The sequence below is a fragment of the Lepisosteus oculatus genome, chromosome 7 (assembly GCF_040954835.1).
Source record: "Lepisosteus oculatus isolate fLepOcu1 chromosome 7, fLepOcu1.hap2, whole genome shotgun sequence".
NCBI classification, from domain to species: Eukaryota; Metazoa; Chordata; class Actinopteri; order Semionotiformes; family Lepisosteidae; genus Lepisosteus; species Lepisosteus oculatus.
Window position 1 is genome coordinate 29,297,519 of NC_090702.1, and position 26,527 is coordinate 29,324,045.

The 26,527-nt window shown below is 34.9% G+C and overlaps 1 protein-coding gene across 1 annotated transcript in view; it reads left to right on the forward strand.

Annotated features, from left to right (window-relative positions):
• Positions 1-24,263, forward strand: part of nell2b (neural EGFL like 2b) — a 129,256-nt gene extending 104,993 nt beyond the window's left edge. Inside the window, exons 16-20 of the mRNA XM_006633621.3 lie at positions 9,198-9,338; positions 10,594-10,787; positions 12,193-12,369; positions 16,551-16,775; positions 23,792-24,263. Of these exons, the coding sequence (XP_006633684.2) occupies positions 9,198-9,338; positions 10,594-10,787; positions 12,193-12,369; positions 16,551-16,775; positions 23,792-23,833 (779 nt within the window). The 3' untranslated portion in view covers positions 23,834-24,263. The remainder of the gene's footprint in view (positions 1-9,197; positions 9,339-10,593; positions 10,788-12,192; positions 12,370-16,550; positions 16,776-23,791) is intronic.
• The last annotated feature ends 2,264 nt before the right edge of the window (positions 24,264-26,527 follow it).

Below are 26,527 nucleotides of genomic sequence, written 5' to 3' on the forward strand. Positions count from 1 at the left end.
TGTTACATCATTTGGCGTCCACCCCAGTGTCTTGGGTGGTGGCACCTGGTCATAATAGATCTTACGTGTGGTATATTTTACTGTTTCAAAACTATCCCATTTGCTCCTCTCTTGGCAAGATTTCCTCTGTGCACCAATTCTGAGTGATCTTACTAAGATGTGCTGTCAATAATATAGAGTAAATCTTTTTAACAGCTCATTGAACTGTTAAAGCATGCTTCCATGACTGTTATGTTCTTGGTTTCAAGGAGAGATCTATACTGCATTTAGTTTTTTTCTTTAGTTCTTATTTTTTTCAATATATATGAATACATGTTGAATTTACATATTCACAGAAGATATAACGAAGCATCAGCTACATGAGGTTAAGAAGTTACATTATTGGCATGTGTTCAGTTCTGTATTTTTACAAGGTTGCCTTTACTATCTTTATGGGGAATAGTACCATTTCACTTCTTTTAACCCAGTAAAATTCTATTCCTACAATACATATCAGAATTATGGCTATACCTTTATTTATAGTCCTGTTGACATCTGCTAGTGCTCTTTTAGATGTTTTAGATGAGAAAAAGTACTCTCTATAGGATAATTGTTATACATCCCTTTCTACCAGTTTGTAACTAGAGCTAAGGGCAGCAATAGCAAAGTGTGTCTATTTCAAAGTGTTTAGTAATTTCCTTCACTGTCATGCAGAAAATATACCTCAAAATCAAAGCATCAGCTATAGTTTGGTGATGCCGTTTTTTAAAATATGTGATGATACAGAACTATCATTGCACATGCCATGACTCTTATTCTTGGACTTTTAATTTTATTTTATTTTAGAATGTTTCTTGAAGCAGAATACTCAGACTTTTGTTATTCTTTCTTTTTTACATACCTAGTATGTAGTGGAATGTTGAGTGGTGACAAATGTAGTTGTATAGATTTCTTTTCTTTGTTGAAACAATTATTAGTTTACCCTGAAACTTTTCCTAGAAGACAGTAACTGAAAAATAATTCTAAGTATAATAAGCAAGTGCTGATGCAGATATGCATCAAAATGAAGGGAAAGAAAGCCATGGAGAGTGATTTTGAAACTGCATTTTGAATATTCTTTAGAAGGAAGAGAGCATATCATTTTAAGGGAAAAAAGAGGAAGCAGTTAGGTTAGGGCCTTGGTCTTTAAATCAGGAGTATACTTGAAAATATCTGAAGTAAGGAAAGTCTTTCGACAGCACTGCAGAACAAAAAAGAACTTTCATTAATTTTTTACTGGTCAACCCAAAGTCACATAGAAATTAATGTAAATTAGAGCATGAAATATTTCTGAAGATATTTCAGATTTAACGAGGGGTGTCTTGGGTAGACCTCTGAGATCTTTGGTCTTTCGATGAAGGCACAGTATGTGCACTCTAGGCCACTTTCATACATTAATTACTCTCCTTCCTCCCTCCTATAATCCTTACCAGTTGTGAATGTAATTATAAGGTAGTGAAATACTGCAGACTGGATTCTCTTGCCTTTTTAATGTAGATGCATGGGCTTTACATAAATGTCTTGGTCTTTCCTTTTAAAAATTAGAGGCAAAATAATGAGTTCAATCAGCTGTTTGACACTGCTTGAATTCAGTGTTCACAAGGCAAAAAAAAAGATTGTATCTTGTTAGGGATCCCTATCTGTCCTTCTATTCCTCAGAGCAGCCTTCCAAAGAATTACTAAGGATACTTTGAGACAAAGCTTCAGAAACAGAATTTTTGGCTGGTAGGGAACAAGCAGATTGTCTCAGTGTATGACCTTTGAAGATGGGGATTGTCAGCATGACAGAGTGCTATATTTATGACACAACAAAGACATTTAGAGCATCAAAGGGGATAGAGAATTGCTGAAAGCTCATAGACAGAGGAGTTGCAAGTATGAATTTTTCAATTAGCATAGAAATGTATGTGCCCAAGGATGCTGAGATGCTAGTTTTCTGTGTGGCATTTTGAAAGGTGTCTATACTTCAATTTTGTACAAAAATCTGCTGTAGTCATTTATAAAGTTAAAAAACATAAGTAATGTTACAAATGAAAGGAGGCCATTCTGCCCATCTAGCCTGTTTGGTAATTGTAGTAGGTGATTGATCCAAGGATCTCATCCAGTCATTTTTTTAAAGAAGCCAGGCTACCAGCTGCAACACACAACCCTTTAGGTAATCTGTTTCAGTTGTAGATGCATTTTCACATACGGTAGTTTCCACTTGTGTGCCCTAGTTTGTGTTTCACTGTTCAGTCTGAAGAAATCTGTGGATAGACTTTATCAGTGCCTTTGATGATATTGAATACTTGTATCAGGTGCCCTCGTATCTCCTCTGTTCAAGCTTAAAAGGTTCAATTTCTTCAACCTGTTAAGGGTAGAACAGTCCCTTAAGCCCCAGAATGTTCCAGAGCACCAATATTATTTTTTTCATCTGTGTATTGTGATTATCAAAATTGTACACATTTTTCTAGATGAGGACAATGTAGAAGTGATCAGACACTCTGGGAATCTGAAAAGATGGTGTTGGGGAATGTGAATTTTGACTTTACTACTAATACATCTCAGTGTTCTGAATGATATCTGCAAAATACCCCTGTGGGCCTAAGTCTAACACATAGAATGTAGAATTTTCTTGCCAGCAATTAGTCCATTCTACAACAAAAATAAAAGAGGAACTGTACCTTAGAGTAAACAATTAAACAATAAGCAATAGAGTGGTTTTAGAGCGTTCATTGTTTCTCTATGTATATATAGATTCCATATTTGTGTTAGTTTACCTTCATATTGTTGTAATAATAACAACAAATAGGATGGGGGGATGCAGGAGGCCATGTGTACAAAATTTTACTATGAACTTTAACCAAACACAATCCTATTAATTTTACTGTTTTCTCTCTTTGTCCTGGGTAACCTATATCAATCATTAATTTCCCATTGAAGTTTAACACAGGAAGTATATGCATTTATTATACAAGATGAGAAAATATAATTTTCAGTATAAAACACAAGTTCAAAGCCAGCTCTTTGGAATATTAAAAATGAACACAGAGTAGTGAGATTTCACCTCTGGCATATGAACAGGCTTATTATCAGTAGGTAATAACGTTTTTTTTTTATTTTAGTGTCCATTTCCTTTGTATTTTTAAAGCAATTAAATATAACTGTTTAATGAAATATAACAGATTTTGAAATTGAACACTCATTTCCTTAGCCATCTTGGTGCCGTGGTATTTTGAAGACTTTTCTATCTTTACATTAGAATAAAAGATAAACCTCTGCATAGAATAATGGCAAGACTTTGTACGAAAGTTTGGAATTCCCTATCTGCAACTGTGACTTTTGAAGATCTTGCCTGATTTTTGTAAACTTCAATTCTCTGTGTTTGAGCCTCGGTTCAAACAGGAATATTTCCTTGTCATACAAATCAGTGAAGGACTCAAGCATAAATCAGATCGTGTCCTTTCTAATTTTTTTGCTTTGTTAAAGCTACATGTACTGTAAAGGTTTATAAACAGAGAATCACAAGATTTTTGTTTGCTGAATTATACAGTATGTACAATATTGACTTTACTTTAAATTACTGTAAGGAGAAGCTGTATGAAGATAAAGCAAGGGGAATGAGACAAATGATGTGTCATGGTTTATGTATACACATTGTGATCTTAGTGCACGAAAAACATCACATTATAGGATCTTTATGACCTGAGTGATGTATACAGTGTTGAGATAACAAAGTACAAGAGCTGGAGCCATTCCCTTGTGTGTAGTGGACCAGGTGCATCCTCTGCATGTAATGGCTTAGTCATCCCGGGGACTGAACTTGTCAGCCCTCAGGAAACCAAGATGATTGACGAGTCCAATATGATTTTTTTTCATTTCTGATTTTCCATTACATCCTGAATAAAAATTGATATAATATTGGTTGAGTTAAATTGGAATAATGGAGCTTAGGGGGCAATTATCCATTTGCAAAACTGCATTCTAAATAAGAATTTGTCTTCTGCTACAGAAAAAGGCACATAGAAAATATAACATAATTTTACAAAGCATAAATAAAGGTTGAGAATCCCTTATCCAAAATTCCTGGGACCAAAAGTGTTGCGGATTTCGGATTTGTTCAGATTTCTGAATATTTTTATATTTGCATCTATAAAATGGGACAGCTTGGGGATGGGACCCAAGTCTAAACACAATATCCATTTACATTTCATAATATAGCTTATACATATACTCTGAATGTCGTTTTATATACATTTTTAATATTTTTTTAACATAATACCATCATGTCTCCACCTACGATGTCATGTTTTGATTAAAAGTTAACAGTACACGTACGCCATTTGTATTTAATTTTTTACTATACAGGTATTAAGTTTTATGTAAGGTATAAAAACAAAGCATTGAATATGCCAGCAGCCATATCACCCTGCAACTCACAACTGGCAACCCACTGAAGCTAAGCAGGTGTGAGCCTGGTCAGTACCTGGATGGGAGACCTCCTGGGAAAAATCCCAGGGCCTTTCTCGTAAAGAGTAGGGGTGTCACCCTGGTGTCCTGGCTAAATTTCCAATTGGCCCTTACCAATCCCCATCTATGAATTGCCTTCATTACTCTGCTCTCCTCCCCACTGATGTGTGGTGAGCGTTCTGGCACACTATGGCTGCCGTTGCATCATCCAGGTGGATGCTGCACATTGGTGGTGGTGGAGGGGAGTCCCCATTACCCGTAAAGCGCTTTGAGTGGAGTGTCCAGAAAAGCGCTATATAAGTGTAAGCAATTATTATATGATTACAGGTAAATGAAATGAAAACTGAAAAAAGTAATGTACAAGTAATGCTAGGCAAGTTACACTCATACATGGAAGTGAAATTCTAACGTAAAAATAATGTTTTGTACTTACTGTACAAAAAAACAAAACAAAACATGATGATCACTGCTTACAAACTTGAAGAATAATGCAGCCCCAGACATTACAACTACATCAGGTCCGAGAAACCGAGGGTACATCATCGATGACATCACTGTGAGCTGGAAAGTTTCGGATTTTGGAGGTTTTCCGATTTTGGAATTTCGGATAAAGGATTTTCAACCTGTAATATGTTGAGTAAATACAGTATATTAAACATCTTTAAAATGTCTTTATACAGTGTTATTAAGAATTGTCCATGCCACATGATCTCAGGGTGTTTCACAATTAAACAAGGCAAAAGCAAAAAACATTAGAAACACATGAATGCACAATTTAGCACAAGTAATATTTACATAAAAAGGAAAGGTTTTAGAAAAGGATTTGAAAATGCTGACCAACTTGGAAAATATGTTAATATGTGCTGTGAGATCACTCTATAATCTCAGAGCAAAAAAAAAGAAAGGACAATCTCCTGAGATTTAGAGCCTATTCCAAAGTCCATAGAGTGCAAAGGATATGTAGGCGTACAGGGAGACAAAAGTTCACTGATGTAATCAAGAGCCAAACCATTTAAGCCCTTAAAGGTGAGCAACAATATTTTGAATTTTCTTCTGCAATCTACAAGAAGCCAGTGCAAGGAAGCTAAAATAGAACAGATACACTCATTTACTGTATTTAAATTTGAGCTAAGATCTGAGCAACTGGGTCGTGAACATGTTGGTGTTTAGCTTCCTCCATGTTTAAAAAGGGTTGTTATTTAAATGTATCTCTATTTTTGGCTTGATTGTAGGTAGAATGTGGTATACAAAAGATGCAACATACTGTAGTTTGCAGTATACTTTATTTTAAACATTGTAAATAATGTGAGATGATTGTTTTGGTAATACTCAACACTAGTAGCACTTTAAATGGCATTAGTTTCAGATGTGTTCTGCATTCAGCCCTGATTGAACCAGACTCCTTTGTACCCTTTGTCTCATACTGTAACATTAAGAAGTGTTCACCCTCTTTCAATTATGTCCATGGAGCATAGAAGAATGCAGGTAATATTTCTTATTAAAACGTTTAACTGACTAGAAATGTCTTTCTGAAAAAAAAACATTACTTTCCACTGAAGACTAAGCTACATTTTAGTTTCAAACCCAGGAGACATATAGAATTTCCAGTGAAAAACTAGAAGAACTACAAGACTAGAAACTAATAAATGCTAGTACAGAATAACTGAATTCATATAAACATTTTTGGTTGTCTTTGTGCTTTCTTCTCAAATTTGTGTTCTTAGATGTTATATGAATTTTTAGGTACTAAGGCTCTCTTCATACAGAAATGCTGGCACAGAATCGTGTCAGATTTTTTTTTAATTCTTCAAAAAAACATTCATACAGCACATTTATCCCATTATTGAGCTGTCATAATTCTTTCACACAGACAGAGGTAGCCTATCACAAAAGATTCTGCCAATCAACAGGTCATTGCCGTGGCAATGCGTGCAAGAAAATTGAACCATCCTTGACTAAGGAACCAGGTGTTGCAGCATTTTAGTATTTTTATTTTCAATATATATTTCAAAAATATAATCAGTGTCAGATTGCAGGGGGGACGGGAAAGATGTAGATTTTGAATTTTATAGTAAAAAAGACTATGAAGCTGAGTAGAGAATGCATTATGTTGCATAAAATGAAGAAAATTCACGCTTATGTGAAGTACTCTCACATATTTCCTCTGTACTTCCTCGCAACCTCTCTTGTAAAGTTACATACAGATGTTACTGAACAAATTACATTTACTGTTTTGCTTTAGAATCCGAATATCCATTTACACGCTACTGTGATTAGTTAATGTATCTCTGAACACTGAGGTTTGAACTGTGAAAAAATGTGTCAACTGTGCATTTATTTATGTATATGCAATTTACATGGTACATTATGCTGCCTAAGAGGTTACTTGTAAGTGTTGTGTAAGAACCTAGGAATATTAAATAACTCAGATTCAAAAATTCCTTTTACATGTAAATGATGAAGTACAGTTTGAACTTATCATGAAATAAATTAAAAATTTGAAAATATGTAGTAACGTCCTTTTTTTTCTTTGCAGATGCTTGAAGCAAACATATATTAGGGTCTGAGTCTGCAGGTCATTTTTCACTAATCTCCAGGAAATTTGATTTTTTTTTATTTTTATGGGCCAAATGGATGAAATGATTATGCTTCATTAGATGATTGATCCTAATCCTATTACTGTACAACCATTCAAAAATAAGTTTTCTGTTCAGAGGAGATATTATGCAGCAGAAGGAGAAGGTCAGTCACTACACAGGCCCATTTTCATAATGAGGTTTTTGATTGTGCAGCCTGTCAGAATCATGGAGAATCCTTCATTGCTGGAAGCTTTTAATCATTGTAAAACCAAAGTACTTGATTCATTCATTCTCAGTAATCATGGGCTAAGCTTCTTTCATCAGGTCTCGTGGATGGAGAAATCATATAAAATATTATTTAACACATTTGCAGTGTTCACACAACCCATTCCTTGGTGAGAATGTGGAAAAGGTATACTCAATGCTAGGCATAAAAAGCAACAGTGTAGTCGGTGTGATGGGTCATCCCGAAATAATCTATTTCTAAAATGTTGCAATAAATTGTAATTTGTTGTTTAGTAAGTTGATTTGTGCAGTTAGGGGAGGAGTAACAAACTTTAAGATTTGCAGAGTGGATTGATATTATAAAATGTCATAGAAACTGGTCTGAAATATTCTGTTGGCAGAAACAATTCATTGGTGAGGCATGAATTCAAGGCAGAACCTAAGAATAGAATTGCCGTCAACTTCACATTTTTCTTTTTTTCCACCGTTTCGAAGCCACTGCACGAAGGATGTGTGTGTACAGTAGCTCGCACACCTCTGTCAAGTTCTATAAAAAAGGCCAATGGTAAAATGACGTGACTAATAGAGTAAAACAAAGTTTGAATGTTCCAGTGACATTATTATCATTCATTTTTTAGTTGTTATAAATAAAAATTGTTGTTCCTAACAAACAGCTACAGTGTCATTTCACAATCTTTAATAATTCCATTCCATTTTAATTTTACAGGACGATGCCTGCAATATCACAGCATTGCACAAACTTAATGATACTTTTTGTATTTCTTATAAGGAACCTTTGCATCAAGAAAATGCATTTAGTGAATCCTCTGTTGTCACTGCTTGAATGGTAACAATTTTGCTCTTGGTGTTTACAGTACATCCATTTGGTTTTATGGTGTCCAAAAATGAACTTTCTTAATCAAAGTAAAAGGTATAAAGAATTTTATAAACGTAGACATATTTTGTTCTCCTGTTTAAGTTATTATAGCTTCTCTGGAGGTTTTTCTCAAGATTATATTCTTTACATAATCAAACAACTTTGGGATTAATAATGTTTTGGTAACAGTGATTAAAAGTATGTCATTCAGATATTGTTATCCAACAAATAGTTCCCTGAGATATTAGTTTAGGTTAGAATAGAGTTTATTGTCATATGCACAAGTGCAATGAAATTCTTATTTGCATTTATATAATATACAGATCTGTAATACTAAGGGATTTAATAATAATGTAGAAGCCATAATGGAATATAGGTGCAGGCAGTTTTATCATTTTAGAGTGTTACTTTAATTTGAAGCCCTAAACATATTTTTATTTCCAACTTTTATACATCACAGTAGATATCTGAGGGGTCCCAGATATCAAACAACATAAAATAATTACATGTGATTTCTCACATGAATAAATTGAGACAGTAATGTGTCTACCAGCTAAATGTTTAGACCTGTTTGTTCATTTTCTCGGTGTTGTTTGTTTAGACGCCTTTAGGCCTTCTTTGCTTATGAAGCTTTAATTGTTACTTAAAGATAAAACTAACACATAAAGATGATGTAATTAGGTTAATCATTTAACAATTTTTTGTAACTATGATGTTCAGTGTATTTATAACTCCTCTGTGGGATGTAATCTTCATTTTTCCTTTGCACTTTATTGATGTTTAGTTACTATAGAAGAAATTGTGTCATTGCAGAAAATGCTCCAACATTTGCTTTCCAAATAGACGGGGGAAGGTTAGTTCCTTCACTAACATGTAAATATCTGGGACAGTTTCTCTTTTCCAAATTTTCAGTATCTGTTTAACAATTATTTCCTTTGCAGTTCTTTAAGGTACCTTTTTTGTGATACTGCTGATTTGTTTTACTAAAAGATCTACTGGGCAGCTTTTAATTTTGTTCTAATTTTTTTACTTCTTTTGGCTGATAAAAGACATTGATGAATGTGCAGATGGCTTTGTGGAGTGTGACAGCCGAGCTAATTGCATCAATCTTCCTGGGTGGTACCACTGTGAGTGCAGGGATGGATACCATGATAATGGGATGTTTTTGGCCAATGGGGAGTCATGTGAAGGTTGGTTTGCTGCCTTTTTTTTATAAACAACCATTGCTCCAGCTGGATCTCAGAGTAATCAATATTGTTAGCTGCATTCAACCTAGAAGTGCTGAGCAAAACCACTGCAGGAGGCACAGAGGAGTAGAGGGGTGCAAAGGTTTTGGACGTGTCATTTTGTATTGTGTATTTCTGTCATGTTCCTTAAATGATAAATAAGTGTAGTTATCCTGTTTTTAATTATTTTTCTAAATAGGTTCCTGCTAAACTCACGAACGATTATATTATTTATAAATGTATAAAAGTCAGTAATAAAGATTGTAAACAGGGTAATAGTATAAAGTTATATTGTCATAAAGTCTTCAGTCAGATTGTAAGTGTGATAGGTATCATGCAAACACTTCCATAAAGTACACAATTGTGTCTGGGTATTTCAATTATTCATACATCAAGAGAAAATGCCTTATGGTGAAATTCATAATCCACCATTTATTTGCAGCTTGACTATGCAATGTTGACAGACACCAGTATTCCCAAGGTATTTGACCAAGAGCTTACTTATGCAAATGTGATGCATTCATATATATTTTACTCATTGTTACACACGTTTATAGATGTTCAAAAAAATTTGAAGGAGGATTAGACAGCAAGACACTGAAAAAGGCTGTCAAGTTTCAGAATCAGGCAAGCCTTCAATCTCCCGCTGCACAGAATGTCAATTTCAGTCCTGCTGCTATCTCCACTATTAAATTTGTTGATCTACTTTGCTTCACCCTTGTCATGGGTGTGAGATCAAGCAACAGTAAAAAAGCATATTCCTGGTTTGAAGAAAATAGTTGCTAGATGTTAAATGCTTCAAATGCAATGCACATGTCTAGCAGATGGATGAACATTTTCCTGTTGCCTTTTGAAAGAGCAATAATAACAAATGGATGTATTTATTTTTGATATAATGTATATTTGTGACACACTCCAAGTGCTTTGAGGAACAGATGTGGCTAGTGGTACCTTGAATGTTTAGACATGTTATATTTAATTTGCCACATATTATACAAATTAAAATCCATCCCAAAAAAAGAGATTTAAAATATAATGTTTGAATAACAAGTTCCTCGTAATCTACTGGGGACACGGGAGAAAGGAAGACGTTATTTTCTAACCTCATAATTTTAAAATGTAGGGCAGTTTGCTCTGGACTGTACTGTTTTAGGAAACTGGCATTTTGTTTGTAGTTAAAAATATGTATTTTTCATTTTGAACACTTTTTTTTCTACAGACATTGATGAATGTGGAACAGGGAGAAACACGTGTGCCAATGACACAGTTTGCTTTAACTTAGAAGGAGGCTATGACTGCAGGTGTCCTCATGGGAAAAACTGTACAGGGGACTGCATCCATGAAAACAAAGTCAAACATAATGGCCAGATCTGGGTCTTAGAAAATGACCGGTGTTCCGTTTGTTCATGCCAGGTGAGTAACAACAGAAAAATTGTGGTTGTGTGCTTCTTCTTTTGAATAAAAAAGACAGAATTATAAAAGATAAGTAATGTCCCATATAGAACAGAGACTGGCATCAATATGATGGTTAAAAGCTTTCCAAATGGCTTTAGATGTAGAACTTCTTTCACAAAATTTTACACTTATTTTAAAAAGTAAATTTTTGCATTTCAATGCTGCTTGAGCAGATATAATACCTTGGGAGATTTTTACATTGGTAATGTTTTTTTTTTCTGTGGTGCTTCATATGCAGTATACAGTAAACTATCTGTACAGTATTTACTGTATATACAGATAGCACTTAGGGAAAGGAAATCACAAGAAGTACTTAAGGGGGCAACTGCAGAAGTAGTGTAGGTGCCTGACTGTGAATTCATATCTGTTTGGCTATGCACTCAAAACCTGTATGGAGCATTACTACTGTACCCTTGAGCAAGGTACTTTACTCAGATTGCTTCAATAAAATACAAAGCTCTATAAATTGCTACAACTGTAAATCAGTTTGGATATAAGCATCAGCCTTCATTAAAGAACATTAATTTTGTTATGCAAATTGTATTGATGGACAAGCATGTAATACTAGAACAAATACTCAGTAAGAGGACTTTGGGCACTGTATTTTTGGTACTTTTCTAGAATTCCTTACACACCCCCTTCTTCACTAAAGGTATCAAAAGACTACAGGTACCAGAAAAAAATTGGACAATGGCAAGCACTTCAGTGCAAAAGTCTTTAAATAAAACATAACACAGACAAAGAAACATATAAAACTAATATCTTCATTACTTTTAAAATAATAATAAATATAAAAAGAAGATATAAAAATATATTTTTCAACTTCTAATATGCTGTGTTTATTGTTAAAATATACCAGGGGGAATACTTCTAACATTAAAATTATTCAGAAAGGGCAAATATAAATTATTTATACAATTTTGATGGTCTCCAAACATCAGAGTGAACACTGAAGGTTGACAATGCTATTACAGCTCAGTAAAGTCTATTGGTGCAACCATGAATCGGGTTCCAAAAAGTCAATCTGTTTGAGAATTTGAGACATAAAACAAGAGCAGTACTTCTACAACACTCATAAGTGAGAATGCAGTACAACAAAATAAATGGACATGCCAGAGTGATTTATGAGCCGGTGCCTGCTGTGATATAAATATCGTTTCAGTGGTTTGTTGAGGCAAGAGAGACGATACAGATTTGTTTACTTACAATTTGTAGTCAGGAAACGTATATTTGAGAATTAAATATTTAGAGAATTTGGAATTTGGCTACTGAAAGCTTTATTTATGTGCATATTTATGGTTTTATGGGGTGTTCTTCAGTGCTGTCTGGTAGGTTAAACCACTGGGCTTTTGTTTCTTTCTAGAGTGGTTTAGTCATGTGCCGGCGGATGGTGTGCGACTGCGAGAATCCAACCGTTGACCTCTTCTGTTGCCCTGAATGTGATCCTCGTCTGAGCAGCCAGTGTCTCCATCAGAATGGAGTCTTGGCCTATGGCAGTGGAGATACTTGGGTGCAAAACTGTCAGCAGTGCCAATGCTTGGTAAGACAAAGGACTTGCAAGTCAGTGGCATAATGGAGCTGACTGTAGATGAGTGTGTTTCAAGGGGATAAAAGTACCTTTGTTTCAACACAGTAGTATTGTAGTGTACCCAGATCAGAAAAAAAAATACTGGAGTTCCATTTGAAAACATGTGAACAAATGATACAGTTTTCTCTTTATATTAATAACACTGTTTTTAAGATTTCAGCATCCCTGCTGCTTAATCAGCAAGTTATGAGGATTTGCAACGCACAGAACATAGCATAAACTAAATCCAAGTTACCTTTCAAATATTCCTGGCACAATTTCTGATGGCTGTTTTATATCATACAAAGCAATAATTTATTGCCCATCTACAAAGCTTTTCTTGTCTGTTACATTTAAATAATCGGTATCAAACAGCTTTTCTACTTATCCCCTGACATTTAACCTGTTTTTTTCAAACAAGATAACAAGATATAGATTAGAAATAGCATTGAAATACAGTAGTTCTACCCTTTCATATCCCCAAACAGAATCAAAGAATTTAAAAGGCTAAAAAGGGGATTATCCCCAGAAGTCTGCTTGTTCGGCAGCAGTTTTTCTGTGATTTAATTAAATTCACTCAGGATCAATTTTTTTAATAAAATAAAAAAGGCTCAAGGACTTGGATATGTATTGCATTGTCTTTGTTATACAGAAAAAGAAGAAAGATTTCTTGCACATGTTCTCAATAGAATAAATACAAATGTCCATGTCAGGCTCTCAGAGGTATGCTGGTGCTGTACAGTATGTGAAAGAAAGATTTAAAGGCTAATGGTATTTTACTTGGCTCCTTAGAGAAAGGGTAAGAACTAGCATTTCTGAAAGATGTGAAATAATCTTTAGACAAAAATTACTTGCTGGGCAAGATTAAGTTTCTTATATCCTTTTAAATTAAGTAGGAATTGCTACAATATAGATAATATGTTGTGAAGCGCTGTTAATTTGTGTTGTGGCTAAACGTAAACAGGAAATGTCTTATGCTAATGGCTATGCTTATTTTGTGCTGTGCTCACTGAAGCTCAGCCCCAGCAATTCTCAATTTGAGACCATCCACCCACCAGGACCAGTAAGCACTGTCAACTGCTCATAACATGAAAAATGTAACATGTGTTTACCAATAAAAAATGAACTTAAAATAGACTTAAAGCATAAGAAACAGAACAGAATGTGGAGCCTTGTGATTTGCAACTCTGCTGAAGAGCAACATTGACTACAATGGGTGAAGCTTATATGAGGAGCAGGAGACAGCTGTCATATTCTTTGAAAAACACATCTTGAATTTCTTTAGAAGAAGCTTTAAAAATACTTCTAGTGTAGATTAGACTTTCTTAATTGTGAATTTGCAAACCTGTTTATTAAACAAATGACCAAAATGCAGTCAAATATACTGTTTTTTCAAGTAAAACTACCCATACAATTTCTGATCTTAATCTGTGTTGAAACTTGTTGTAATCTGTGCTGTAACCTTGTTTTAAAACAAAATGTATTTTTTAACATGGTTAACCAGGGGCTAGACATGGAATTCGATCATAGTCACTCATGGGCTCAGAGCCACACAGAACCATTAACGGTTGCAGCAAAATTATACACTGCCTAGGTTTCAAGAGGGTGATGTAACTTCTTTAAAATGTTCATTGCACTAAGCTCTGTTACAGTACATATACAGCAGAGACTAGTGGGAGATCATACAGTTAGTTTGTCAGTCATACAGTCAGATAGTGAAAGCCTAGCAACAGGTCCATTAGGTTGAAAATGATTCACAAATTAAGCAGACCTAAAAGCATATTGTTAAACTGTTTGAAATAACTAATTCAAAGTTGTTGTTTTTAAGATACCTTGTTAGCAGGTTATCTACAGTGTGTGCTTAAACGTCTGATACATTACTGTACATTGATGATGCACATGCCATGGTTAATCACTCTGATGCCTACATTACCTTATCACATAAACTCTGGAACTTACAGTATATACAGTATATAGCCATTGTTTAATGGTGATATGTACATCACCGTTGTATATGGTAATATACAAATTAAACAATGGGTAAAGGCATTCAGCATTTTAGACCCTAAATTATACAACTAGACGATTATGAAGGAATGAGATGGTGCAGTTGGAGGCAAGAAACAGTCAAAACCTGAACAATCTACTCACAGAAATAAGGAGCTCAGAAAAACAAATGCCAACAATTAAACAGAATCGTCCTTGAGTATGCTTTAGTGCTAGAATTCAACAAAAATATCCTGAAATGTTTATACATGACACTGTGAGAAGGTTAATAAAATTTAAATGTATTATATTCACATCTTTGTAATTCTCTTAGAAGCACTTGTTATATTTCTTGTAGAGAAATCTTGACCTACTATAGTAAGGGTTATGTTTGAAAAGGACTCAGTATAGTGTACAATGAATGAATGTATCTGTACATTTGTCGGGAGCTTAACTTATCCTAAAATTATGGTTATTACTTTCTATAAATGTATTAAAAAAGTGTAAAATAAATAAAAAAGATACCTTGAGGTATGAAATTGGATTTGGACTGTTCCAAGCTATTGTGTAATCACACTAACATTTTACTATATGCAAAAAAATTAAAAATTAAAAATAAATGATTAAAAATTAATCAACATGCAATCAAAAACTTAAGTAAGTTAGAATAGGGTGTACAATATAGTGATGATAGCTACCATAATGTTATTTTTTAGAATTTGCAAAACAAATAAGATAAAATACTAATATTTGCATTCAGTCATGGTTATCTAATTTTTTTTTTTGTCAGATATACGGTAGGCTTTCACAGCCAGGGGAATGTTTTTTCTTATTCTGTATTCTAGATTTCCTCTTAGTATTAATTATAATCATACTAGTTGTTTTCATTAGTGTGTATCTGTCACAGGGCTCATTTGTTATGAACCTTTTACAGTGGCATAACACTCTAGAGTTGGATCAGCGCTACAAACTCTTTTTGTCTTAGCACATTTATTCACTGGCTTCTAAGTGTGCAGCTTTAGAGGCAGGGAAATGTCTGAGAGTTTTCGAATGAAAGGACAGATCTCACATAATATGCATTTCTGGTAAAAACAATTCTAATAAACCATGTTATTTAAGGTATACAGTGTGGATACAGTAAATCAGAATCTCGCTTTTTAATTCAGTGGTGCCAGACATACCAAGCCTAGAAATTTGATAAAAAGTACACACAACTACACAAATGTATAATAATTTACACATTTAAATGTATTACTACAATTAATATGTAAAGATGATTGACTGGAACCCTGTGAGTCTACCAATGTTGAGACAGTGTTGGTAACTGTATCCTACAGCCACTGTATATTATAATTTCCTTATTAATCCAATAATACACAAAACCTTGACGCAAGGGCTGAAGTTTTGTTATTATTTCTTATTATGTAAGATATAATGGTTATTATATAAAACAACACTTTACAGTTACAGTTAGTATAACGAGATATAGTACCTCACTATCAATTCTCAATCAGGATTAGGCCCAATGCTAAAAGATAGCTGCTTCAAGATGTTTCCTAGTTTTGTCTGAAAACAAATCTCTTCAGAAACAATTACTGTAGTAGACAGTTTCATTTTTTTGTCCTGTGGAAGATCGAAATGTTGTCTTTACTGTTGTTCCACAGTCAGTATTATACAAATACCAGTCATACCATAATACAACCCAAGTACATCTAACTTCAGTCTAACTGAAAATATAAGTTTTCTCAAATATATTCCATAATTCACAAATTTCTTAGCAAGCACAATCATAGTTTTAAATTGTATTTAATTTTTACGATTTGTGTTTGGCAGCTGTGTGTCTTCTCCAGGAGACAATACAAGAATAAAAAATATTAACAAATTTAAGGTTATGCTTTACTAATTCAAAAGAATATCAAGTTTTTTAAAGATGATATTACCATCTATAGCTTTATTGATGTACTCTATAAAATCAAATTTAAGGTGATATAAGATTTAAGGTGTTTATTTTTGGAAAGATTAGTAAGATGAAACAGAAGCACTGAGTGCAATTCTGTCAATTAACCTAGAAATGCATTACATCATCTGGTCAGATGGTCAAAAAACAGATATTTGACATTCACCTTATTTTCTCTTTTTTATGATGAAATATGCTGTTTCTGTCACAGCAAGGAGAAGTGGACTGCTGGCCACTTTCCTGCCCTGTTATCGAATGCGAATTTACTGTGATTCCTGAAGGAGAGTGCTGCCCACGGTGTGTCACTGACCCCTGCCAGGCAGACACCATACGAAATGACATCACCAAGACTTGCACCGATGAGCACAATATTGTCCGCTTCACTGGGTCTTCATGGATTAAACATGGCACAGAGTGCACACTCTGTCAGTGCAAGGTAAGGAAAAAATCCATATCTTTAACCTGTGCATGCCTGAGGGTAAATCATACAGAGGGACATAAAGAGATAACATATCACTAGATTTTTATTTGTTAAGTAGTAATAGTAATTAGCAACTATTTAAAAAATTACCTTTCTATATGGCAAGTAATGATTAAAATGTCCAGTTTGTTTTTTTCTTTTTTTAAATGTTTTTTTCTATAAATTTATTTTTTAAGCAGACTGGTTTTATAAAAACAATTATTCATTAAAAAATGCAATTATTCATAAAAAGGACACTTTCAGTGTGCACTAGATTGAAGACATTAAACTGCATCATGCTGTGATTGTTGATTGCCAATTAATATTCAATGATATACCATATTTTTGTAATATATCTTTCAAAGGAAAGCCAAACAAAAATAAATGTAATTTTTTTTAATTGAAGTAGTATGATTTTTCATATATCTTTATTATTGTATTATTTTGTCTCGTTAAGATTTTGTATAGCCATTACTGCATCAGTAAATAGCAAAATGTGCTTAGGAAAAATGGCACACATAGCCATTTAGAACATGCCTGTGAGTCAACTGTGTGTCATGTTTCTTTATTTTTCTAAAAATCTGATGTAGGACTGCATTACTCTTTAAAACTGCCAAATGGCACCTGAATCCTTAAAGTACTTCAACTGCGTGAGCTGGACAAATTGCTGTAGCATTAAGTGTTCATTAATCCATTAGTACTTTCCTGCACTACTCATTCTGTATATACTGTACTAATTCACCAACAATTTCATTAAATATAATGATTACACTGTTGAGACGGGATGTTTTTACCACATTGCTACTACCTCCAAATAAGATACCATGTCACAATACTGTATACTACTAATATCCCTTTTAGTTGCAAACAGTAGACATCATTATTTGTAATCGTGTACAGTATAAAAAGTAATTAGAAAACAGAACAGAATATATCGACATACTTCCTTGAAAAACATATCATATTTAAAAACAAATAAATAGTTAAAAAGAGGGCAGATTAAAATAAAAGTTTTGATATGTGATTTCAATGACTTTGTCACATGCTGTTAGTTACACTGTATTTAGAACAATATATTTAAATAGTTAATATTGCAATATGCAGGTTGACGTATAGTCAACCTCTCAAATCACACAAATATTTGATATAATTGTAATGATCACTTACTAAATAGTGGTATAAGTAATGAAAGCAATGCACAAGAAATATGCTAATACTGTGGTGGAGGTCCAATATGCATATCAGTGGATAATATTTCACAGAATTCTTTAATGTGTGTGACAACAGCCAAAAATCAAACGATGCACTGCAATCAATTAATGGCTGCCCAGCTCAAGGAAGTGTTTCATACTGTTTTGTATCACCATTTGTACTGGGGAGGTATCAATTATTAAACTGAGAAGATTATTTTTTAATTAAAATTCATAAGATGTCTAAGTACAATGTGACAATGGTCTTAAACTGACAGCAGACTGCAAGATGGTCTTAAAAAGACAGTGGAATACCCTGGTATATGGCACAGCACAAATGCACACTCATAACGAGGAGCTAGGAAGTGGGAGAGAGAACACGAACAATATAAACTCCACTTAGACAGTCACAGTGTTTGAAAATAGCTTTTGATTTGTTTCTCTCTAGCTGTCTTAGCAGTTATTTTATTGACAATCAGTTTCATTTTCTATTACACCTCAAAGTGGTATTATAAAGGGGTGGAGCGGTGGCTCTGTGGCTCTCTGGCTAAGGATCTGTACCTGTGACTGGAAGGTTGCTGGTTCAAATCGCACTGGGGTATGTGAAAAAAGACGAATTCCTAATGCAAGGAATTGTATAGGGCTAATAAAGCAACATTATATTATATTATTATTACATTAAAGATATTAAAAATCTATGATTTTATACTGTATATAAAGGATAAAACAACATGGCTTTTATGAAGTATTTAAATTTTAGTTAGAACAAGCATCTAAAACCTTTTCCAAAATAACCACCGTAAGTTACCGAGTTACAGTCTTTGATTCATAAAATGTTTATGAAGACGGGGAATATTATGTCCTTTTTTATATTTAGCTTCCACTACCATCTACTGTACGTACATTAGGTACATATTATGTATGATACCATATGGCTTTAAAGCCACTACAGTAGATATGTGTGACATATATTTTTTATAATCAAAATTGAAATTTGTTTCCTTATCACTTGTTGCTGAAATTTGCATTAAGACTAAATATAGATTACCTCAATACAGATGTAAACCTGAAAGAGGCACAACACTTTCACAACAAGCTAGATAATAAACTTATTATTTTTATATATCTGAGTAATTTTGTTTTTGTAAAAAAAACTATTTTCTTTTTAAATCAATTTAATATGTACATACTGTAATGCACAGTTTAAAATTAATAAAAGTCTAAACAGTATACAACTTAAATTCTATCATAGGAAAAAATACTGTCCGTCAGCATGGACTGGGATTCGAAACCTGGCGTTTTCTGGTGACAGCCCAAATTCTTCCATTTTAAGCATTCACTGCTCCACCTGGTGGTTTTACTAAGTAGTGCAGTCCCACAACAGAATATTTTTTAAAATGCGTAGTACACTGTGGTGCCTCAAGGTGTGTGCAGCGCAATGTACCACATTATCTGGTATGCATTCTGATTTGTAATCGCATATATACAGGAAGGTAAGGTTTCTAAAATGCAATTAGGTCATAAATATTGTTTAAATAACAGTTGTAATTTTTTTCAAAAATCATATTGTTTCAAGTTCCAGCAGTTTGAAGACTGTCGTTTTTTTTAACAAAGTTATTGAAATACGAAAAATAAATAGGCATTAAAAATGATAAAGAACAAGCTTTGAAAAAATGTTCACAAATCTTAACAAAAAGATGTAACTGATGTTTTCAAAAAATGAAAATTGAGCAAATTTTGAGCTTAAAGCTAACTTTTGCCTTGGTGTCATAATTAGAGCATGTTAAAACTTTCAAAAAAAACACAGCAAGTGTCAGAGTTAAAGAATTCAATGCAGATTTCTTTTTATATAGAAGGTGGAATACTGTTCTGTACCTTTTTTTTATTTTCAGCTACAACTACCAGCTATTTATATCTTGATGGCCTCTCTAACTAGTACTCTTTTCACCCCCAAAAAGTTGATTTTTGAGGACATCCTGTTTTTCAGTGTTCTACAGTTGTGCCATATTTTCTATTTCTTTATAAAATTTTACAATATTTAATCAAATTGTCATATTTCTTTATATTGGACTTTACTGTGCTTTGGGGGATATGTAATGTAAGGTTCTTATACTCTGCCTCTAACTGGAGCTTTTCAGTAACCCTAACCCAGATTTACATTGTAAGTTCCTTTGTCTATATGATATAGGTTTTATTGGAAACTGTACTGATCAAGTGTGGGACCTCCCCAAATATAGGTATATTTGTCCAGAACCCATGTGAAACACCCTAATTGCACTCAGGTAAACTCCATTCAACACATTATGTAATTTCTACAGACATTTGGTTAAACCAGAGCCTATTTAGGTGTGTCAAAATAGAAGGGATTGAGTACTTATACTATCAATTATTTTCTGTTTTATCTTTAGAATTATTTTAGAAGGATCTGTAGAATTTTGTTTACAATGTTTACAATTTGATATTATAGAGTGATTTGTGTTGATAAACTGCGAAACAATCCATAATAAATACATTGTGACTCTATATTGTAACAGCAAAATGTGAAAAAGTCCAAGGTGGAATGAATACGTTTGATAGCCAAAAAGAATTCTTTAGAATTCTAAAGAATTAAATAATTGGTATAGAAGTAATATATTTGGAGAAATGGAAAGACATTGCTTTGACAAAAATCAACTAAAACCATGACCCTCATCAGGACAAGAGAACCGAATATGGAACGATACATCCTATTGCTTGACTATCAGAACCTCAGGGCTCATGGTGCCTGTAATGATGGAGCTATAAGGGTTTCCTTCCACCCCAGCACTAGCTAGAATGAGACAAGGAGATGGTGTCAGGGGGATCATAGGGAGGAAGCAGGGATGGAAAACAATGACCACTTTGTGAAAGCAGTGTTAATTACATGCATGTATGTCTAGCTGTATGTGAAAGGGTGCTACCCTCCATTTGTGTGTTACATTTATAATGTCCAATTAATTTGCCAACATGTTAACTACCACTTTATGGGAAGAATGGGCATTCAATACATTTAGAAAATAGGTCATTGTTTGTGTGTAACTGTATACCAGGGGAATAACAGAGCTCAATCCTATAGATTTTGTCCAGTACTGGAGGTTCTTGTTGTGCAGGGACCTGTTTAATTTTAACCAATTTAATTTTAACCAATTAAAATTAATTGGTTACAAAGCTGTAGTTTGCAGTTTTTTTTTACTTTTTTGTAGTTCATTTTATGAAATTTATAGTGGCTTGCATCTCTACATCTCCAATTTTAGCAAATTTTAGATTGTTGTATTTGACATGTTTTTGTGTTTAAGGGTAACAGATAAAAGATATTAAAAATCTTGTTTTAAATGCATTTTGTACTCTGAAGTGAACACACTCAGACATAAAAATATCTTCATGCATTTATTGAAGGTCATGTAATGAAAATGTTGAGCCACTCTTACTAAAATGGATCTTACCTATTTTAGTCTCCCTGAGGGTTTTTATTCATTATAATCTTTCCTCATTTAAACAAGCATCCAGTGACAGAAAAAAAACGTATCTGAATTGTCATTGTAATTCTTAGTCTGGAGCACAAGAGTGTTTATCATGTTCAGTCAGGAAGTGCAAAAATCACAAATGCACAGGTGAATTTGTACAAATTGTGTGGTTGTGATTACAGAAATGAAAGTACCAAACTGAATTAACCAGAATCCAATAAATCCCGTTGCTTCATGATATCCAGCAGATGACATTAAAATACTGAAGGTTGAGATCTCTTGCATGTACTGCGCCTTGCATACGTATTCAGACTCTTCCTATGGTGTCCCATTTTGTGAAACTACAAAATGATGCACACACATTTTTAAGCTTAATATTTATTTAAAACCTGAATAAATAAACTGAATTCTCCTAAGAGTTTGATTTATACGACTTTATATGCATAGTGTTGTTTTTTATGGTTGAATCTTTGCCTGAAATTCACTACCTGACTTAGGAACCTTACAGAGACCAGGGGTATTTATTATGAAATCAACTGTTATGTGTTACTGTGCAAAAATAGATGCCACACAACCAATCATGTGGCCCTTTAAGGTGATTTTGTGCATCTAAATTAATTTAGGTTTGCCACAGGAAAGGCATGGAGATCTTATTTTTCTGTTTTTTGTTCATATTATGTACAGTATTTACATTTTTCTTTGAATTTGTGAAACATGTGTATAACATATTAATTACTGTTTCAAAGGGTCTTGACAATGGGCTTTAAAGCCACAAAATGTGAAGATTGCGCAAGTGTCTGAATACTTTTTATACATTTACTTTTTATATACATCATATACTGTATATTGAATTGATAATTATTTAAGGACTTTTCTGTGAATTAGCAGATTCCAGGTAGTCTGTATATGAATGGATTCATCTCCATTTGAAATTGAATATCACAGCATAGTTATATAAGGGACAAATTTAAGTATTTTTAGGATAGGTTTTGCCTAAACTTATCACTGTCCTCTGTGAATGTAACTGTCATGTTTTGTTGTTAGAAAACAGATTCTCAAAGAGTTCAATTTCGGTTTTTGCCTGCTCAGTGAATATTGAGGCAAATCAATTGTCTTAGAAAATCTTTTTGAGTAGAAAAGATGCTATGGCTTAATCTAAAGACTGAAGTTTGTGTCCCTAATAAATAAAGATACTCAAAATTAATATACTGTATTGTTTTGACCTGGAAGGTTACCTTCTCTTCACGCTAAAGAACCCCAGCTTTTTTAAGTTCCCTGTTACATTATACCATGACATTCACTTTACTTAGCAAATTAACCTTGAAACTCGTTTAATTAAGCAGTTGAACCCTTGTGTTGACAGAACTAAAAGCCTAACAAGGCTCTGTCAAGAACTATAACTCTGACTATTCTGTGCAACTACTTTGAAAGGGTAAATTCTGACAACATTAAAAAGCATATTGAATTTTAAGATAAAGTGTATGGAATATTAACCTTTTAAAATGGAAATAGCATTTTGGATGAATGACGCTTATGAAATGTATTTGCTTCCTATTGGACTGTTCAATTGAATATTTAGATAAAGATACAGATTGTATCTAATACATTTACTCAGTTTTGCAGGTGCTTCACAATATATTTACTAAAGAGACAAAAAAAGAACAACCTTGAGTAATACTGTAAAACTAAGATTCTGAAGAGAGGCTCGTAATCCTTTGCCATGACATATGGTATATAAGAATGGTATTAATCTGGCAAGGTCAAAAAGAAAAAGAAGAATTGTAAGACATAACAAACTGCAGAAATATGATATCCTTTAATATTCCAACTCAATGAACAGATAAGCTTGGACGTTGTGTTAAATCTAAAAAAATCTTATCAGTAAAATAAACCTTTTTATAGTTTTTTATATCTTTTATGTAGTATGAATAGTATTTGCAGATTTGTTCATTTGCAAAGTGTGGAAATAAGTGTAGTTTTATGTGGATTAAATTTATATTTTTACATGACTATTTTTAAGTATTATATCTTAAAATTAAGATTTATCTGTATGAAAACAATATGTACATGTGTGACCAGTATTTTAGGTAACAACATGCAACATTTAATCGTCTGTAATGTTTCTTATACAGTAGTTTATTACACTGTAATGGTATCACAGTTATGTTACTGGTTTCCTCTCAAGTACACTTGTATGATACAGTAACCAAAAACATTTTAAACTATACTGCCATAATCAATATTCATTGCGTAGAAAGATACTGGGCCTTTATTATTTACTGCATAATTAATGATAACCTTACTCCTCTTTTCTTTTCAGAACGGACACATCTGCTGTTCAGTTGACCCAATGTGCCTTTAGTAGCTGTGGATGCTCTCTAGGTATTTGTACAGAAATGTCCGTAAGAACTGCAATTTCTTGTCCAGACACTCTTTATACCAAATACAAACCTGTATTATACCAAACAGAACTGCCCAACAGACCCTTATATATTCATCAACACAACTCCAGATTACCTTGTACATTAAGGAAAATGTTTGGGTTTCAGACTTTATGCTGCAAAAAGTACTAATATTGGCATGACTGTACTCAGTGTTTACCACTTACAAGTTTTGTAATTAAGTAATGGCTGAAAGATTATGGCATCCACAATAGTAAAGAAATTTGTGTTTCATTTCCTACAAGTAAAAACATTTATATTTTATTGTTCAGTAGCAATGTTAATTTCTTGATTAATTTATTTAATGGCTTGTTATTGTGTAAAAGTGAAATAAACATTTTCATTAACAAATTTAGCCTATTTTCTCTTTTATTTAAGTCCTAATCAGCATCACATCTAAAATCTGTCTTACTTTCGCTGATAGTCCAGTAGTTTTGACAAGGTACTCAAAAGACTTGCAAAAGTAAATGCAGATTTATTGTTTTTCTAAGCACAGGTATGAGCACAAGGGGTATTTAGGATGGATGACAAGCTCAAAAAGCACAAGTTAAAGGATAAAATATTTGGAAATAATAAAAAATTTCAGTTATGTGCTGACAGCCCTACATAGTGGTATTGCCTCCGGATACCTGGAAGCGTAATCCACAATCACGAGGAAATATTCGTGTCCCCAAGCAGATTTAGGAAGGGGACCTACTATATCCATGGGGAGGTGAACGAAGGGCTCGTCAATGACAGGCAGGGGTTGTAATGGTCCTCGGAACTGCGGTTTTGGGGTGCTTAGCGAACAGTCAGGGCAAGACGTAGAAAAGCGCCAAACATCAGTGTATACTCTGGGCCAGAAGAACCTTTTCAGGACTCGCTCCCGGGTTTCGTCTACGCCTAGATGTGCTCCCAGCAGATGTGTCTTCGCCAGGTAGAGGACAAGCCAGCGGTGTTTCGAGGGGATGAGAAGACGCTCCTGATTGGGACCATTGCATTGGTATACCAGGTCATTCTTTATAATAAAAGAATCCGGGCATCCCTGACGAGCCTCCACCAGATGTCCTTTCAATTTGATCGCCTGGGCTCGGGCATGGGTCAGAGTAGGGTCCTCAGCTTGGTCTCGAGGGAAGTCTGCTGCGAGGATGCCTATCTCCCAGTTGTCAAGGGGGTCTCTTTCTGTCGTAGACTCCCCGGCTTGCTTAGATCTGGGGGGCGAAGACAGGGAGGTAGACGCATTCAGTCTAGTTTGGGTAGCGCCCCCTTTTCTTTTGCACTTTCCCAAGGCACAAATGCCTACGTCTGGCTTGGAGTTTTGTTGGAGCTCCTGTTTCTTTGCCGAGTTGCAGTTCGCTCTAGAGCTGGTTCCAGAATACAGCTCGCTGAACGGAGGAAAATTTCTTCCAAGAATAAGAGGGTGTGGCAGCCCCTGTACTACAGCAGCTGTTATAACTACCGTCCGCCCTCTAAAACTGAGCCATAGGCGGGCTACTGAGTGTTTTTGTTGTTCCCCATAAATGCAGCCCACGGTGATTTTGTGGTGTTTTTAGACCTGGTGTGGTCAGGCTACATCAGGGGTCACCAAACAGAGAGCACTCCCAGAATCGACGAGGGCTAGGAGGGGTTGTCCATTTAACAGGATGGGTTCCACCAGAGGATTCGTATGCGAATTACGGGGGGAGTGGACAATGTTGCAGTCCATTTTTCCATCTTCAGCAAGACACTGATCGGACCCCTGTCCTTCTGCAGCACATTGGGTGCAGCAAGATAACTCCTGAATTCTCCTGTGGCCTGGTCTACGAGGGTTGAGTGCACCTTGATTTTGAGGTGGACCCCGCGGTAAGTTTCTGTTGACTTCCCCTCCTGTTGTGTACCTGCACTGGTGGTGTCATCGTCCCACCCTGCAAGATTGGCCGCAGCTTGGTGTCTCTTAAGGGTGGCCATGAAATCGTCCACTGTCTGTGGATCATGCTGTGCCACTGAACATCGCAGCTCAGGGGGCAATTGCTGCAGGTACACGTCTAGCACAACCCGCCCAACTGACTCTGAGTCAAGCCATTTTTTGACCAGATATATTGAGTCGTACATCTTAGAGTGGACGGAAACTTGGGGGTCATAGCACTACTGATGGAGCCGTCGTGCTCGGACTCGAGTCATGACCCCTTCCCGGGTGAGGATTTCCACCTTCAGGCGGGTATAGTCCGAGGTGGACACACTGACCAGGTCGTAATACGCCTTCTGGACCTCCCCACACAGAAAGGGAGCCACAATGCTGGCCCATAGGTTGCTGTCCCATTGCAGGCGCGCTGCTGTCCACTCAAAGGCTCTCAGGTAAGCTTCCACATTGTATTCAGGTGTCATCTTCTGCAGAACGTGACTGGGCTGGACCTGAGCTGGTTTCGGTGACGCGGGCGTGGGTGTGGGTGAGGTGGGCAAAATCTGAATTTTTTGCCATCTGCCGGAACAGGTCCTGTAAAGCAGTTACTTGTTCCTGCAGACATCTGGTTTGGGCAGATGCTGACTCCTGGACGGAGGAGTTCTGTCTTTGGAGGGTGCCCTGGGTTAGTTGCTGTAACTCGTTGATTTCGCATCGCACCATTATAGAGGCAGTGAGGGCTCGGTTTGCCTCTCCC